The 14,928-nt window shown below is 43.6% G+C and overlaps 2 protein-coding genes across 16 annotated transcripts; one reads left to right on the plus strand and one right to left on the minus strand.

The window, feature by feature from the left end:
- The first annotated feature begins 1,183 nt into the window (after positions 1 to 1,183).
- LOC112273018 (uncharacterized) lies at positions 1,184 to 8,640 on the plus strand. Its single transcript, XM_024501322.3, has 18 exons — positions 1,184 to 1,385; positions 1,905 to 2,894; positions 3,084 to 3,379; positions 3,463 to 3,625; positions 3,892 to 4,052; positions 4,161 to 4,317; positions 4,443 to 4,552; positions 4,657 to 4,756; positions 4,905 to 4,991; positions 5,099 to 5,275; positions 5,401 to 5,686; positions 5,793 to 5,954; positions 6,078 to 6,293; positions 6,412 to 6,449; positions 6,571 to 6,734; positions 6,865 to 6,990; positions 7,108 to 7,503; positions 7,613 to 8,640. Exons 2-18 carry the CDS (start codon positions 1,985 to 1,987, stop codon positions 8,420 to 8,422), a joined length of 4,359 nt encoding a protein of 1,452 aa, XP_024357090.1. The 5' UTR covers positions 1,184 to 1,385; positions 1,905 to 1,984; the 3' UTR covers positions 8,423 to 8,640.
- Positions 8,641 to 9,488: 848 nt separating this feature from the next.
- LOC112273019 (uncharacterized) lies at positions 9,489 to 13,420 on the minus strand. 15 transcript variants are annotated; one of them, XM_090244959.1, is made up of 4 exons: positions 13,150 to 13,317; positions 12,660 to 12,722; positions 11,479 to 11,738; positions 9,489 to 11,326 (listed from the first exon to the last, which is right to left on the minus strand). In XM_090244959.1, the coding sequence occupies exon 4, from the start codon at positions 11,248 to 11,250 to the stop codon at positions 9,793 to 9,795; it is 1,458 nt and encodes a 485-aa protein (XP_090101085.1). In that variant the 5' UTR covers positions 11,251 to 11,326; positions 11,479 to 11,738; positions 12,660 to 12,722; positions 13,150 to 13,317; the 3' UTR covers positions 9,489 to 9,792. The 15 variants fall into 15 exon arrangements, with proteins under 15 accessions (XP_090101085.1, XP_090101086.1, XP_090101083.1 ...); XM_090244960.1 differs by having other exon boundaries at positions 11,479 to 11,596; positions 13,068 to 13,314; XM_090244957.1 differs by having other exon boundaries at positions 13,027 to 13,163.
- Between the last annotated feature and the right edge of the window lie 1,508 nt (positions 13,421 to 14,928).

Consider the following 14,928-nt stretch of genomic DNA (forward strand, 5'->3'; position numbering starts at 1 on the left):
TTAATAACTACTTACAAAATTAAATAATTTGAAATATTTGTGCTCATATACATATTTATATATTTATATACATCAAACATATAATTTCAAATTTCAAATTTCAAATCCATAAAAGCCATGTTACTAGTTCATTTTATTTCAGTACCAAAAATGAATCTTCCAAACAAGCCTTTGAACCCTAGACCGAAAATCTATTAACCAAAACACCAAAAGAAATATTTACACAAGTATCAAGACCGAATGAATATATTAAGCCAAGTTCAGAGGCATTACATTTTTATTTCCCTAAAGTGATTCATTTGTGTATTCTTCCACAACATTGAATAGATCACAGTCTTCCTCCGCCCACTAACAAATGCAGCAACTGTGGTAGTTTCAGACAACATCACACTCAAATTCCACCTTCGAGGTTTCCATCCCTCACAGAAACAGATCCCGAAGCGGAAACAAACTGAACAAAGTTCAGTGTCAGTTTGTACACTCTACGCCCAGACGCCCAATCCATCCAGACGTTGAGTATGTTCATGATCCGTTTCGTTTTCTAATGGGAATCACAACCGCTTCACTCCACAAGGAACCCAAGTCGCCGAAATCGACGAGGTCGTTACCATCGCACCGAAGGCTGCAGTGCTCTAATCTCGACCGTTTTGCGAATACAGAAAACCTGCCCCGTTAGCAACAATTGTGATAGAACGAGGGGCGTTTGTATGTTTTTTTCGCAGTGATGGCTACAAGGATTTGAGCTTCAGCAGGGATCGGGTTCGCGGAAATCAATCTGTGGTGTCTGATTTCACGGTTCATCCATTCGCGGCCACGAGAGTGGGAAAAAGTATCGCGACACTCTCGTGAGAATCCTAAAAGTAAAAGTGACTCGTTTGTATGGAGGAAACGTCCAAATGTTCGAATCCCACCTGGCACATGCACGTCCCCGAGTGAAGGTGCATTTCTAAACACAACCCAATCAAACATTCCTTTGATTGAGGCTCGGGGAACGATGTGAACGATGGGAACCTCAGGGGCACGGCCCTGGGGGTCCATTAGAAGGGGTTGGGGAACAGCGAGGGGGGCCAGCTAACGGCTCTCTCACGAAATTCAAAATTTGGGAGCTGGCGACCGTTGTGGAGGTTCTGGTTATGGCGTGTGTGCCATACCCTCTCTCGCAATTTCATTGTGCTCTTTCCGCCGCGTCTAGAGTGTCTCTTTTCCCCTCCCACTTCCATCTCCACTTCGATCTCTCTTCTGTGACGAACCGAACAAGCCACGCATGTCGCCCTGAGGTGCTGTTCAGCGACCAATCGAATCACATTGTGCAGTGTGAGCTCTGGTGTAACGGCAACGTCGGAGTTGTGCCATGGCGAGGATTTGAGACCGGCTGTATTGCTGAGGTGCTGCCTCTTTCTCTCAGAGCTCCTGGTATTCCACAGTTCTTTCGTTTTCGAATTGTAGTAACAGGAGTTGAGATGAACGTGGTGCGCGTAGTTTCGGCTGGTGCATGGAGGTCACGGTCCTTCTTACTCTGCTCTCTCATCTATCAGGGTTGCGGTGCTCCTCTTCTCTTCAACCGTGGTAGTGCAACCGTGTAATTGCACTCTGTTCTGGGTTAGCTTGGCTTTGCCCCGCTGTCGTTGTATTGGTCCCCAATGGTAGGTAATCACGTTGTGGTCGTTACCATTAGCATTCTTCATTGCAAGAATGGCACCAGTCTCCTAACTTGCACACTCGTCTCAGTCATTCCATTCTGCCCAAGTCGGAGTCAAATTAGATGTTTCATACAGTCTCCACCGACGCCGCTATACTTTCTCATGTGGAGTGCATTGCTCTTTGACTGTCTCTCAGATTCAAGGACATTACTCTCATTGGATTTTGAGGCTTATGACACATTTTTTTTCTGTGTATAAACGCAGGGACCCTGCCCGCCCCTTTCGTAATGTAACGGATTGGATAGCATCACGTGGAGACACCAGCTGAGAATTTACTTGGGCTAATGTTTAAAGCTCCCTCCCCTCTGCTTCTACCCTCACGTCCCTCCTCTCCTGCTCCAACTTCGGAAGGACCTATGTCTGCAAACAAGTCAGATCCACCAATCAGACAGCTAAGTAACCGCTGGCCGTTCTTTAGTGAGGGCGAACTCAAGTGGCTCCTATCCCCCAAGAAATCAGCCTACAGCGAAGACATTGAAGCTCACATGGTTGCGTCGATGGATTCTACCATCGAGGAAGGTAAAAGGAAGGTTGAGGGTGAAATCGAAAGTTGCCCGGGACCGATGCCTAGCGAAAGCCCGGTAGCCTTCTCCCTAGACGATAAATTAAGCTGGAGAGAAGCGGGTGTGGGGGGGAAAAGTCCGACTGAGAATACATTTGCTTCCCTGGGTGATAGGTTCACCAAGCTTGGAATACAATGTAGCACTGACATAGGCCCCCTCGGTCCACGATCCTTGCTCTTTCAAGACATAGCTGTGACCTCTGTAGCAGACAAAATGAAGGACTCTCATGCTGTCACTACAATTAGCACTGCAGACTGCAGTCCTGGAGATGCAACTCGCAGCTCTGGGGACACATCAGGAGTTTATCAGAATTCCGGTAACCAAACTAATCCCTTTCTCACTAACTCGTGTGAAGAAGGGCAAGAGTCGTTTGCTGGCAAGGACACCCAAGGTGAAACCTCAAGTATTGCCGGAAACGATTTGACTCCGACCACTGAGGGTGTCCAGGAAGAGATACCTACTTCTTCCGACCACCATACCATACAGAACCACCCTCTATCCAAAGAGGGTGATCAACAAGAGTCTTCAGACGTGGATGATGAAGATGAAGAAGAAGAGATTATGAACAGTTCTGTTAAGAGGATGAGTTTTGCTATTCAGGACGGGAAGCAAATGCCAAAGTTCTCAGCAGGTAAAGAATTAAACTTGTGCCTCTCTCAAATAAGTTTCAATTTCTCTTGTACCTGTACAGCAATAATCTCTGCGACTTACCGCTAATGGACAACAGTAACACACTTGCAACTTCTACTGGCACCCTAAACCAAATTTACTACGATGTTGCTCTTCGGATCCTGCTTAGTGTCCTTTCCTTCACCTACAGATGATGTTGTCCTCGCAATTAACTGCGGAGGGACGTTGATCGAGAATGAATCTCATGGAATTAGTTTCGAAAGAGATGAATACTACACTGGTGGAGATGTCCTGAGAACTGAAGAGGAAGTCACCGGAGTACACGGTGCAGGCTTGTACCAAACCTCGCGTTACGGGAATGTCTCTTATGTCTTTAAAGAGTTGCCAATTGGAAACTATGTGGTGGATCTACACTTCGCCGAGATCATATTCACCAACGGTCCGCCAGGAATGCGTGTATTCGACGTGACCATCCAGGAAGAGAAGGTACGTACAACCGAGTCACATGCTTCGCGGGACTTTTCATCGATTCCAGCAACTTTTAGATTCTAACGGATTTCTACGTGCAGGTTATAACTGAGCTTGACGTGTACGAAGAAGTGGGATCTAACAACGCACTGATACTTAGTGTTAGTACGTCAACAGCGGACGGTAATCTGACAATTACATTCGAGGGCGTGATTGGTAGTCCTTCGATCAGTGCCATTTGCATCCGCACAGGCCCGCCTTCAAGTACGCAGTCTCGTGCCTATCATTGTGTAGTTGTTTCATACTTATTTACATCGCAATTCATTCAAACTAGTTACAGATTCTTGGACCGACATGTGCGCGGATGTGAAAGCTCTGGAAGAACTTGAGTCTCAAGTAACACTCTATGGGTGAACAGAAATAGTGTACCCACTCCATGGACAATTTTTGTCCAACCCAGAACTCAGGCTGTTAAACATAGTGTCGCTTACCGAAGACTAATACACTTCGTTCACATCTGGTTGTCACAGGCTGTCCTGCAGGTGCTCGAAAATCTGTGGCGTCCAAGTCAATGATCGAAGATGCTGGAGCTACTGCGCCAGACTCCGAACCTCTAGGCTACGAGCAGGAACTGAATCGGAAGGATGCAAAAGTGCGCCAGCTTCCCGAGCAGAAAGCTCGTCGCCATAAGGTTGGGCCTCTGTCTAGTCGCAACTGGCGTCCTATCTAAATTCTGCATGTGAACATGCCTGTGCGAGACATGCGATGTATTCTCTGATCTGTTCATTTTCTCACGCAGGCGAAGAAAAAGACCCGAAAGTCTGAGTATGAAGCCAGACTGAAGGAGCTGATGGACGAGTGTCATGAGGCTTGGATATCCCTTCAAGACACCAACCGTATGAACGAAATGTTGCGGGACGATCTGTGTGCCAAGTCGCTCTGCGTTGATTCCTTGGGTATGTGAATTTTCTGTTATCCCTCTTGATACTGTGCTGGTACGTTTTCCATGTTTTCCATGTCTTCGAGATGAGTACCTATAAACGAATTGAAGGCTGTGGGCTAATTAACACACTTGAATCAGCTACTGCGGTGGAGACTCAACTCAGCGAAATGAATGCTATCAAAGAGCGAGCCCGAAATGAGAAGCAGAAGTGGTTAACCACAATATCCAAAGCGTACAAAGAGATCATGGTGCGTGAGTCGTTCATATATTTTCCTTTACCTGCAGAATGGTCTTGCTTGTTAAAGGAAAACAGTGTTGGTCCCCACGAGTCTAACCAGAAGGAAATGTGCAGGTTCTGAAAGAAGAGCAGCGTTTACTATCAACCAGGACGAAACAGTGGGTTGCTTCCTTTCCCGACCCCACAGTAATGACAACATCCGTTCGTTCCCTATGTGAGCCTATCACTTCAGCCATCAGTTCGTCTGTTTCATCCACATCCCACTGTATTCATTATCTGGCAGAACACTGATAGCCGATTTTTCTCTCTACCATTAATACTGGCTCGATGTCTGATGCGAGGCCAGTAATCGTCTTGTGCAGTGAATGAACACCAGGATTTGCGAAAGAAATATGCGAACGAGTGCTACGAGCGTAAGCAACTCTACAACAAGGTGCTCGAGTTGAAAGGTGCGGTTTGGATCATCTTCAGAGCATGGTACAGCAAATAAGTACTATACTTAAATACTATTTAGGACCTCCATTGCACAAAGCCCTGATCATATTGTTGTGCGCAGGAAACATTCGGGTTTTTTGTCGCTGCAGGCCACTGAGTCCTGTAGAGGTTGCAGCTAATGCCTCTTCTGTAGCCGAATTTGAATCCGCCGGAAACGGTGACATTGTCGTACGTAATGGAACTGCCGGGAAGAAGTTATTTAAGTTCGATCGAGTGTTTTCTCCTCAAGATGATCAAGGTAACCTTAAGATTTCTCTCATGGTGTCTTGTTGCGTCAAGGAATTGTTCTGCTGTCTTTGATAAGGTGCCGATGTTCAATATCTTGCTCTTCGCGACCACACACTAACATGCATCCCTTCACAGCCGATGTATTCGCAGACACAGCCCCGGTGGTGGTGTCGGTTCTTGACGGCTATAACGTATGCATCTTTGCTTACGGACAGACTGGTACTGGAAAGACATTCACTATGGAAGGCAATGTTGCAAATCGAGGTGTGAATTACCGGACTCTGGAGGAACTGTTCAATATCGCTGCTCAACGCAAAGGAGAGACCAATTACGACATCTCCGTTAGTGTTATGGAGGTTTACAACGAGCAGATTCGTGATCTCTTGGCACCTCCTGCCGCTCAAGATCAATCTACTAAAAAGTGAGTTCGAGATCCGTTGTCGCCGAACTTAATTACTTCGTTGTATATCGATCTTAAGTCTTCTTTAAGCTTTCTATCAACGGGCACTTGTGACTTGTATGTGCAGGTTAGAGATCAAGCAGGCAGCTGAAGGGGGTCATCATGTGCCGGGCTTGGTAGAAGCCAAAGTAACCAGTATGGAGGAAGTTTGGGACGTTCTTCAAGCCGGCAGTAGCTCCCGGACGGTGGGCTCTACTCGTGCTAATGACCACAGTAGCAGATCTCACTGGTATGATAATCTAGACTGCCTCACTGCGTATCAATCTTTTCACGAAGCTCACACCTGCCCTCCGATCGTAGCGTTGCTTCAGATGTCGTATAAGTATTGATTGCAACTCTTTTTCCGAAACAGCATGCTTTGTGTCATGGTGAAAGGTGAGAACCTTGTAACTGGAGAGCACACGAAGAGCAAGCTATGGCTAGTAGATTTGGCTGGAAGCGAAAGGGTGGCTAAGAGTGATGCCCAAGGTGATCGTCTCAAGGAAGCCCAGAACATCAACAAGTCCCTATCAGCCCTGGGAGACGTCATTCAAGCACTATCAATAAAGAGCAGCCATATACCCTTCAGGTAATTCTCACCTAAAAACGTGCGGACCTCGTCCATTCAGAGACTTGCGTGATTTGTCACTTGTAAATGTTGTGTATTCCTGAATCTCCTAATCCTTACTCATCCTCTGGCACTGCAGGAATTCAAAACTCACTCACCTTTTGCAAGACTCTCTAGGTAATGATTATGATGCAAGGAAATTAAAACTTTCCGAATTATGCCCGATAATGTGATGTCACAGCTGCAATTCCTTCTTAGATTGATACTGACGACAAATCTCTTGGTGGTCTTTTCCCAGGAGGAGATTCCAAAACACTTATGTTCGTCCAAATTAGTCCTAATGATGCAGATCTCAGTGAGACTCTTTGCTCGTTAAACTTCGCCAGTCGAGTTCGAGGAGTTGAACTTGGTCCGGCCAGGAAGCATTTAGACTCAAATGAGTTATTCAAGTACAAGCAACTCGTAAGACCTCGTTCGACATGTCCAGAATATCCTGGATTTATTCTTTTACAGTCCGCATTTTTCTCCGACTGAAGTTATTCTTTTTTTTTGTTTTTTTTTTTTTGTATGACTAAATTATTGGCTTTTACAGGCGGAGAAAACTAAGCAAGAGTCCAGATCTAAAGATGAGTCGGTTAGAAAACTTGAGGAGAAACTTCAAGCAGCTGAGGCGAAATTGAAAGCGAAGGATCAGCTATGTCAATCCCTTTCCGATAAGGTCCGTCCGTCTTCCTTGCTCCCCTCCTAATCGATGTTGAGTAATTAAGTCGACGCTAATTATTTGAAATGGTGGCTACGTGTTTCGATTCCACTAACGTCCACTCTTGTCCCTCAGGTAAAGGAGAATGCGGATGCTGATACACAGCTTGTGAATGAACGACGAGCCCGTCAGACCGCAGAAGCGATGTATCGTGAGCTCAAAGCAAATATGGAAAAAATCACTGCAGACTCCAAGTCGTCAATGGATAAACTTGCTGAAAAGTCGGCTGCTGAACTGAGGCAAACTAGAGAAGCGCTTGCTGCACTTGAAGCGAAGCAAGCAAGGGAGTCAACTGAACTGGCACAAGCTAGGGACGCACTGGCAGCGGAACTGAAGCAAACAAAGGAAGCGCTTCACTCTGCATCCGCTGCCCACGCTAACGAAGTCTCAAGGTTGCTCCAACAGTTGCAGCAAGCAAATGAGACTCGCACGACGCCAATGCAACAGTCAACCCCATCAACTGTCCTGACTGTATGTTCCAATCAGCATTTGCTTAACTGTATTCGCTTCCATTTCTTGTGAATTTTCTGGTTTTCTTCACTCCATTTGCCTTACAGTCTTTCATACTTAATTCCTTAAGGGTATTCAAACGAACATCGAAACAACGCTTCGTCGACCTGCGCTTGTGGAGGCTGGTACAACCCCTCTGGACAGAACGCCTACGGTAGAGTACGTGGTCAAGCCACCGGATGCTACCGAGGTGATGCGCAACAGCTGCACAGGGGAGGTCTTCGGCAATGAGAACGCATGTCCGCAACCAATCAATACTGAAGCTGCAGAAGCTCAAAATAAGGCTAAAGGGATTCTCAAGCAATCCTCCGCTACAAAATATGTCTCCCCCAACAACGCAGCCAAGCGTGTTCTAGGCAAACCGCGTCGGCCAGGATTCGCCGTGAAGCCTCCAGTGCAGGTGGGGTCCTTGGTGCGCCGCTCTCATGACTCTCTGGCAGGCAGTTCAGTGACTGCCTCGCTCTCCGAAGATGAGCTTCAAAGACTTTGTGGAGGATTAGATATGATAGCAACGAGCAACACTTCCACGTTCGATGCCAGTCTCCGGACTCTAGCGCATGTGTTGGAATCCTCCACCCCTACCAGCGTCAAAAGCTGCAGCTCTGTTGCTCGTCCCCCAGCTCAGCCCAAGTCTGTCCACTTCAGGAGCCCTCTTTTGCTTCCTCCTCGTGATGACCTCGAAGTGAAGGAGGTTAACTCCACTCTCAGAGAAACGGAACCGAACACCAGACCTTCAAGCATGAATTCAACCAAAACAGCGAGAAGGACTCTACCTACTCGACCATTGTCGAAAGCTCCTGTCTCGGGCCCTCACCGAGTGGTAGCTGGTCCTGCGAAAGCCCAAGCTGTGTCAGCATTGAGAGAGAAGAGATGGAACTAGCTTTTGTGTGATGCACAACTAGTGCATCTGGTGGCAAGATGTGTACATTATGTGAAAGTGACAACTAGATTAATTGGGCCCTCTGGTTCCATCTCTTCGTATGCAGTATCATTCTAATGATTTTCAAACAGGGGGGCTGCCATTGTATAAATCATAACTAACACATGTATTGATGAGAACTGGTTATGGAATTGATTCGTCCTTACTTTGCCCTTCGATTGCCGTCTTTGCACATGATACCGTGAGCTATCCTAGCTTTGTTACACTTCTTATTGAGGTAGCGAGTCATGACATGAAACTGGGCGTTATTATCGATTTCAGAATTTCCAACATTCTCTGTTCCCATTCACTGCTGACATCTCTAAGAATATGTTTACCTTGATTGGTTACATCATATTGCTGGAACGGAAAAATCGCATCCGTATCCAGGTTTGATTGAGAAAATATATACACTCCCGTTAATAGCCCCGTTTTGTTCTCGCATTCGATCCGCCCAACCGGATGATAAATAACAATGATATTGTCCAACTCCCTTTGAGCGAAGGACAGAACATTTGAACTACTCTGCCCGTTCTAGTCACAATCACTTCCATTACAGTCTGTCACTATTCTGCATCCTTACAATGACCATCACACAATTATGTGAAGACTTGTGTAGTACTGTTTTAAATCTATTTGTATCATTTTAAAATATTTTCATGTCCACAACGAAATCTGGTAGAAGTATGATGTATGTAGAAAAAAATTTCATATTTAATTCCGAAAATTTGGCTACTTTTCGTTCACTCGTACACTGAAAACCATTACAATTTTGGACCGTGTTCCAAATGCCTTAATGTAATTTGCGGCCCATATCTCTCTATTATACGTTTCAATGATTGTTTCTTCTGTACCAATTACAGTTCAAAACTCACTCCTGACAATATACGTTCACTGCTCCATTAAAACAAGATATGTGAAACACATAAGAATCGAAGTAATTTTGTACAATTTGTAATTTTTAGAATTTTTGACGAACGTTCACAGATAGAAATGCACGAGGAAACCCATGGAATGACAATTGAAATGCTCGTCAACAAAGACATTATCTTTTCGACATGTATTATGATTGATATTTGAAATTTAAACTCAAAAATTGAACCTTCCAACAATAAATGTGATATACAACGTGAATGAATGGAGGGGAAATAAAGAATCACTTGGAATCTTCCAGCTTGGAGTCTCTCCTACAAATCAGAAGTGGTCTGAGAAGTTTTAGAGAGCTAAATAAGGCGGAATATAAGAACTTTTGGATAACATAAAATGACGATGTACAACTTTACAGAAAGGACTGGAAAATAGTTTTGTATACCAGATCGCACACATCGCGTTTACAGCAGTAGGGCTTCGGTCTGGTTCATTTGAGGTGGCAAAAATACCCGAACTTCTCTTTCCTCTGAGGCCATGTTATACTTCGGGACCATTATCTCCAGACCAGCACATGCCTCAGCATAAAAAGCCTTTAGTTCTGCAGTCTCAGGAATTCTTGTGGCAAGCCCTATCTCTCGCACAAAATCTCCAGAGGGACAATGTTCTGGATTCGGGTCAGTCAGCTTAAAGGTCCTGTCTCCCCTCACCACTGTTGAAGTCCTGGCTGTGCTGGTACAATGTAACTTTAAGATGCCCTGCGTTGCAGTGTTTCGCCATGAAACCCTAAGCCTTTGCAAGTCTATAAAAGGCAAGCTTACCATAACAAGGTAAGATTTTTCATCCTCGTAAATAGTCTTCGATCCTGTAACAGGTCCACAAGCTTCAGTCATCACTCCTGAGAAACTTGAGAGCCACCATGGTTCCATTCCTGTATGAAAGTTTTCAGCAGCCGCATAGCTGACAACAGGGACACAAGAATCAGCTTCATTGCCACAGGGTAGAAGCCCAGGAGGGAGGGAAGAATCAGCCTTCTTTCTCTTCCCTCCTGGACTCAAACTGCGACTGGCACTACTGGCGGGGCTTGGTAACTGGCTAACAGCATTCACATTATCCTCATTCATTCGTCCCGATCGTGCTGATGCCTGCTTTTTGGAGTACGCATTTGGAGGCTTACTCGGAGGAGATAATGTTCGCTCTAAATCAAAGTCAGTATTCGGAAGACTTCGCCACTCTGAAAACCCTTCAGCATCTGGAGGTATTACAAAATTTATTTCCCTGCCCGTCAATTCCATCCACCGTTTCAAGTCATCCTCACTGGCATTCAACAGGTTTGGAGCCCTGACAACCTCGACACCATGCACACATTGAGGATTCGACAAGCCTCTGTAATGCTTCCTTTGCATTCGGTGGGATCTAGTAAATCCTTTGTCTGCACTGAAAGGGAATTGTGGTTCACCAAACCTTGCATGACCATTCATATAGCTGCGAAGCTGCATCTTTCCTAACGCATTTTCAGGTCTTTCCTTGAAAGTCCACATGTACATGTTTTCCATGTCATGTTGGACTAGGAAGAGGTCCAGTCGCAGATCAGATTTATCCAAGAGGGGTGCCAAAATACCATCCCGTTCAAGCTTCCTCTGATGTTCATCGTTTAATGCAGGTCTGAAATAGTGATTGAAGAAGAACCAGGCTCCCCAGATGGTATCACCACGTCGCACCCATCGCCTTCCTTTGGAAGATATTGAAGTTCCCAATTCAAGATTTTGAGCTGGAGCCAAGCTACTATGCAGCAAGTCCGAAGGCTTTAGACCCCAAGGATCTGGACAAATCTCAATAGATAGTGGCAGATTTATATCTGGTGGTCCTCCCAAGAGCGCCTGTTCTCCATTCTCGCATTCGGTGTGGCCATTGAAATCCATAGGCAGCAATGTCTGCAATGAGAACCTTCGGATGCTCTGAGGTCCTCTTCACTTGGACGTGCTTCCTCTCAAAACCCTGTCGATAACAATAATGAGAAATTATTTTGATCCAATAAATTTTGAACAAAAAAAAAGATCAGCATCCAACCATTCAGACCCCTCACAACATTATATACCAGAGCTGAGAACTTGCCAAAACTTAACGGAAAAAAATTGCCGATGACTTACAGAGGCCATGGAATTTTGAGCTTCAGCTTATTTCTTGCTTCCGGCTGGACACTTGAGTCGAAGTTTGAGTATTACCATCCATCAGCAAGGGCAGCTATTATCGATTCTGCAAAGCAATCTGCAAGAGAATAAACCACCTGGGATCTCCCTTCTTGCAAGAGTTGCACACACAGTGAACTTGTGGAAGACAAAGCCAGGCGAACGAAAATCGGTTTTGACTGGGCACGTTACCCAGACTCCCGCATGTATCAGAACTCAGTCTGATAGCAAAAACCACACAGATGCAGAGACAAGAAATCTTAGTGTTAACGTTACACATCACCAGTACTTCACGAAAATTACACCGCCGTCTTTACAACAAAATCATTACGAGTTCAATATTCGATTCATCAATGTTTTGACCGTGAAAGCGCGTAAAACGCAATTAAACTGGAGCCCTAACACATGGACACCACGCCATTATTACTAATACCGTACTGGAGTTCTAATCGAGATTTTCATAAATTTGAACAAATCACGCACAACTTGTGCAGGCCTGCAGCGCAATCATAGAAACGTTCCACACGGGCATTTCAAGTTCATCACGAAGAACTCAAGCGTTGAACTGATCACAAGGGATAGAAGATACAAGCAAGCTGGAGGGTTGCATTACTAATATAGCATAATCATTGGCAGATGGATGAGTAAGAAAAACCTAAGAACGTCAGACGCAAAGAAAAATGAGAAGTTTCACCAAAAAGAAAATTTCTCAGAAATTGATCAACTCATCTTATCAATATGTGAGCTGAGCCTGGTGACACCAGCGACCACACACAATGACAAAATACGTGTAATCCACAGTAGAATCACCAAGAAGGCAGTCTCATAATATACACTACTTGTGATGGCAGTGAAAAACAAACAACGACATGAAAACGAAACTACCATCAATCTCTTTCCGAGTGTGTAAATTTAGAGCACGAAGTCTTAGTCAATGACAAGATCATTACTCTTGAAAGAAGTCGCCCCTGTGCAACATCTAATATCCTAGAAGAAGCGACTTCCATCTTTAGCAAAAATTTGGCCGCAACTCTCCAATCATACCCACAAGAGCGGGCGTTCGCCCAATGCTCCTGACAGCCGCCAGCAGAGAAACCGAAAAATGGGCTACTCGAGCCAATACTATGAACGAAGATACTTACAGAGGCCATGGATGCTTGTTTCTTTTATCCAGCCTCGAGACTAAGTATCTGCTCGCTCCAATCCTACACGCGAATCTCGCCCGTCACCAACACTGTACCATGAGACCGTCGAAAACTGGCATCGACCATTCCACCTTTACCAGCTGCCAAATCCATAATAAATGCACTTCAAGTGACTCTCAAAACTATCTACGTCTAGTCTGCTGCTGTCGCCCCGCTTATGACTGTAACACTGCTCACAATCCTCAACCTTCACTCGTTCACTCACAAAAAAAACACCGATCTCCTCCTGCGTGGAACTTACACCTAAATCACTCAGAACTCCAACAAGACACAGACCTCATTCAGAAAAAAATTAACACCCCACCCAATGGAAAACAGAGAGGCAGAGCCCGTTCGAAAGTGCACCGCAACGGCAGCTATAAAGGCGGCGAAGGACAGCAACAGCGTGTAGAAGCGCCGAGCCCCCAGGCCTGACAAGCTCGCGCACCTTTATAACCCTCGATCAGAATTTGCGAGGCCTCACTTAGTGAAAATTGGCTCAAAAACTTCAGTTCAACTTCACGACAGGGCACCAACCAACTGCTTCGCGACTAACGACGATACAAGACACGGCACCAGAAATGCGAAGGCGTAGGGTTCTACACCAACACCGAACGGAAGCAATCCTCGGAGACGGCCAGTTCTCGGCCCGCCATAGCCATGTCCAAGGTGACAATTTCCTTCACAACAGCTCGGCTTGAACTATCTAGGTTTTAAACATATTTTCCGTAGACCTGCTTCTCTCTAATAGTTTCGTAGACTCACTGGTGATTTTGGTTCGTTGACGATTCCATCCTGCCTTTTCTTCATCCATCCTTTCACAAATCATGGTCCTCTTCTTAAATTCTTGAAGTGAGTGCACTTTTATCTATTGTTTTTGCATTTAGTTCAAATATTTTTCTTTTAAAAAAATATATGCAGAGGGAGAGAAAATCGTTAAATTGACCCAGGTATTCGATCCACCCATCCTAACCATTACTGGGAAATTTTCCATTGCTGAAATCCAATTAAAAAAAAAAAAAAAAAAAATGCAACCAATGATGATGAGTGGATCAATTTGGTAAATGCTTGGGCCAATTCATCAATTCCTTATAAATATAGAGAGATAAATGATAAAGTGATCCAAATTTTTACTAAATCAATCCACATGTTTAAACCATCATTGTACCCTTTCACCCATGTCTCTATTTCTAGCCATTTCTAGTTGTTCCCTTGTTTCCAACCATTGCCCCATTCCCAACATTCCTAACTCTCTGCCCCCGTCTTTAGTAATGGTTGAGAACAAAGAACGGCTTGGAATAGAGATGGAAGCTGTAAGGATGCAATGATGGTTAAGATAGAGTAGGTCACTTTATCATTCTCTTATATATATATATATATATATTGCATGTCAGATGTTTTGAATAAGTAATCACCATTAAGAATAATTATAAAATTTTTACATAGTAGACAATAAAATGCATACTAATATATGTTATTGTTACATGTGATGAATATAAAAATATGAACTGAAAATGTGTTTTTATTAGAATATGTTACAATCAGTGATTTTTTGAAACTTTTTATTAATTATTATTTCATAAACTAAAAATGATGATAGACAAAATTAATCAAAATATGATAATTGTTATGTTTAAATAAAAATAATGTGCATGCATTAAATAAAAAAATTCTTATTTTTTAAACCTAAATAAAATCATATATGTTTTTATTGATTCTAAAAACACACATGATTTTATTTGCTTCACATGTACTGTATGTTTCATATCCTAATTTCACTAGAAATATAAAAAAAGTATATCAAGAAAAAGTTTAAAATATCAAAAAAGTATATCAATATAAAAATTTGATTTCATATTAAAGAAAAATATAAAAAAGTTGAAAAATGCATTGGAATAAAGCACTTGGGTTCATTTTGAGTATATAAATATCATATATGTTTCCTTCAAAATGCTTGTGATTCTAAATGGATTAAAAAAAATTAGAATAATATAAAAAAACACATACGGTTTTGATTGATTAATATTTATACATATGATATTAAAAAGTTTAGGATTTTTGAAGAATTAGAGACTCTAAGCAATAAAACCTCATATAAAGTCTAGTAATTATCAAATGATATCTTCCTCAGAAAAATACATGCTGGAAAGCATCAAGGACTGATTTTTTTGGCATCAACACAAGGATATAATGAAAGTTTTTACAGTCTTTCAAAAACATTAGCTAG

The sequence above is a fragment of the Physcomitrium patens genome, chromosome 20, assembly GCF_059467195.1.
Source record: "Physcomitrium patens ecotype Gransden chromosome 20, ASM5946719v1, whole genome shotgun sequence".
In the NCBI taxonomy this organism is placed as follows: Eukaryota; Viridiplantae; Streptophyta; class Bryopsida; order Funariales; family Funariaceae; genus Physcomitrium; species Physcomitrium patens.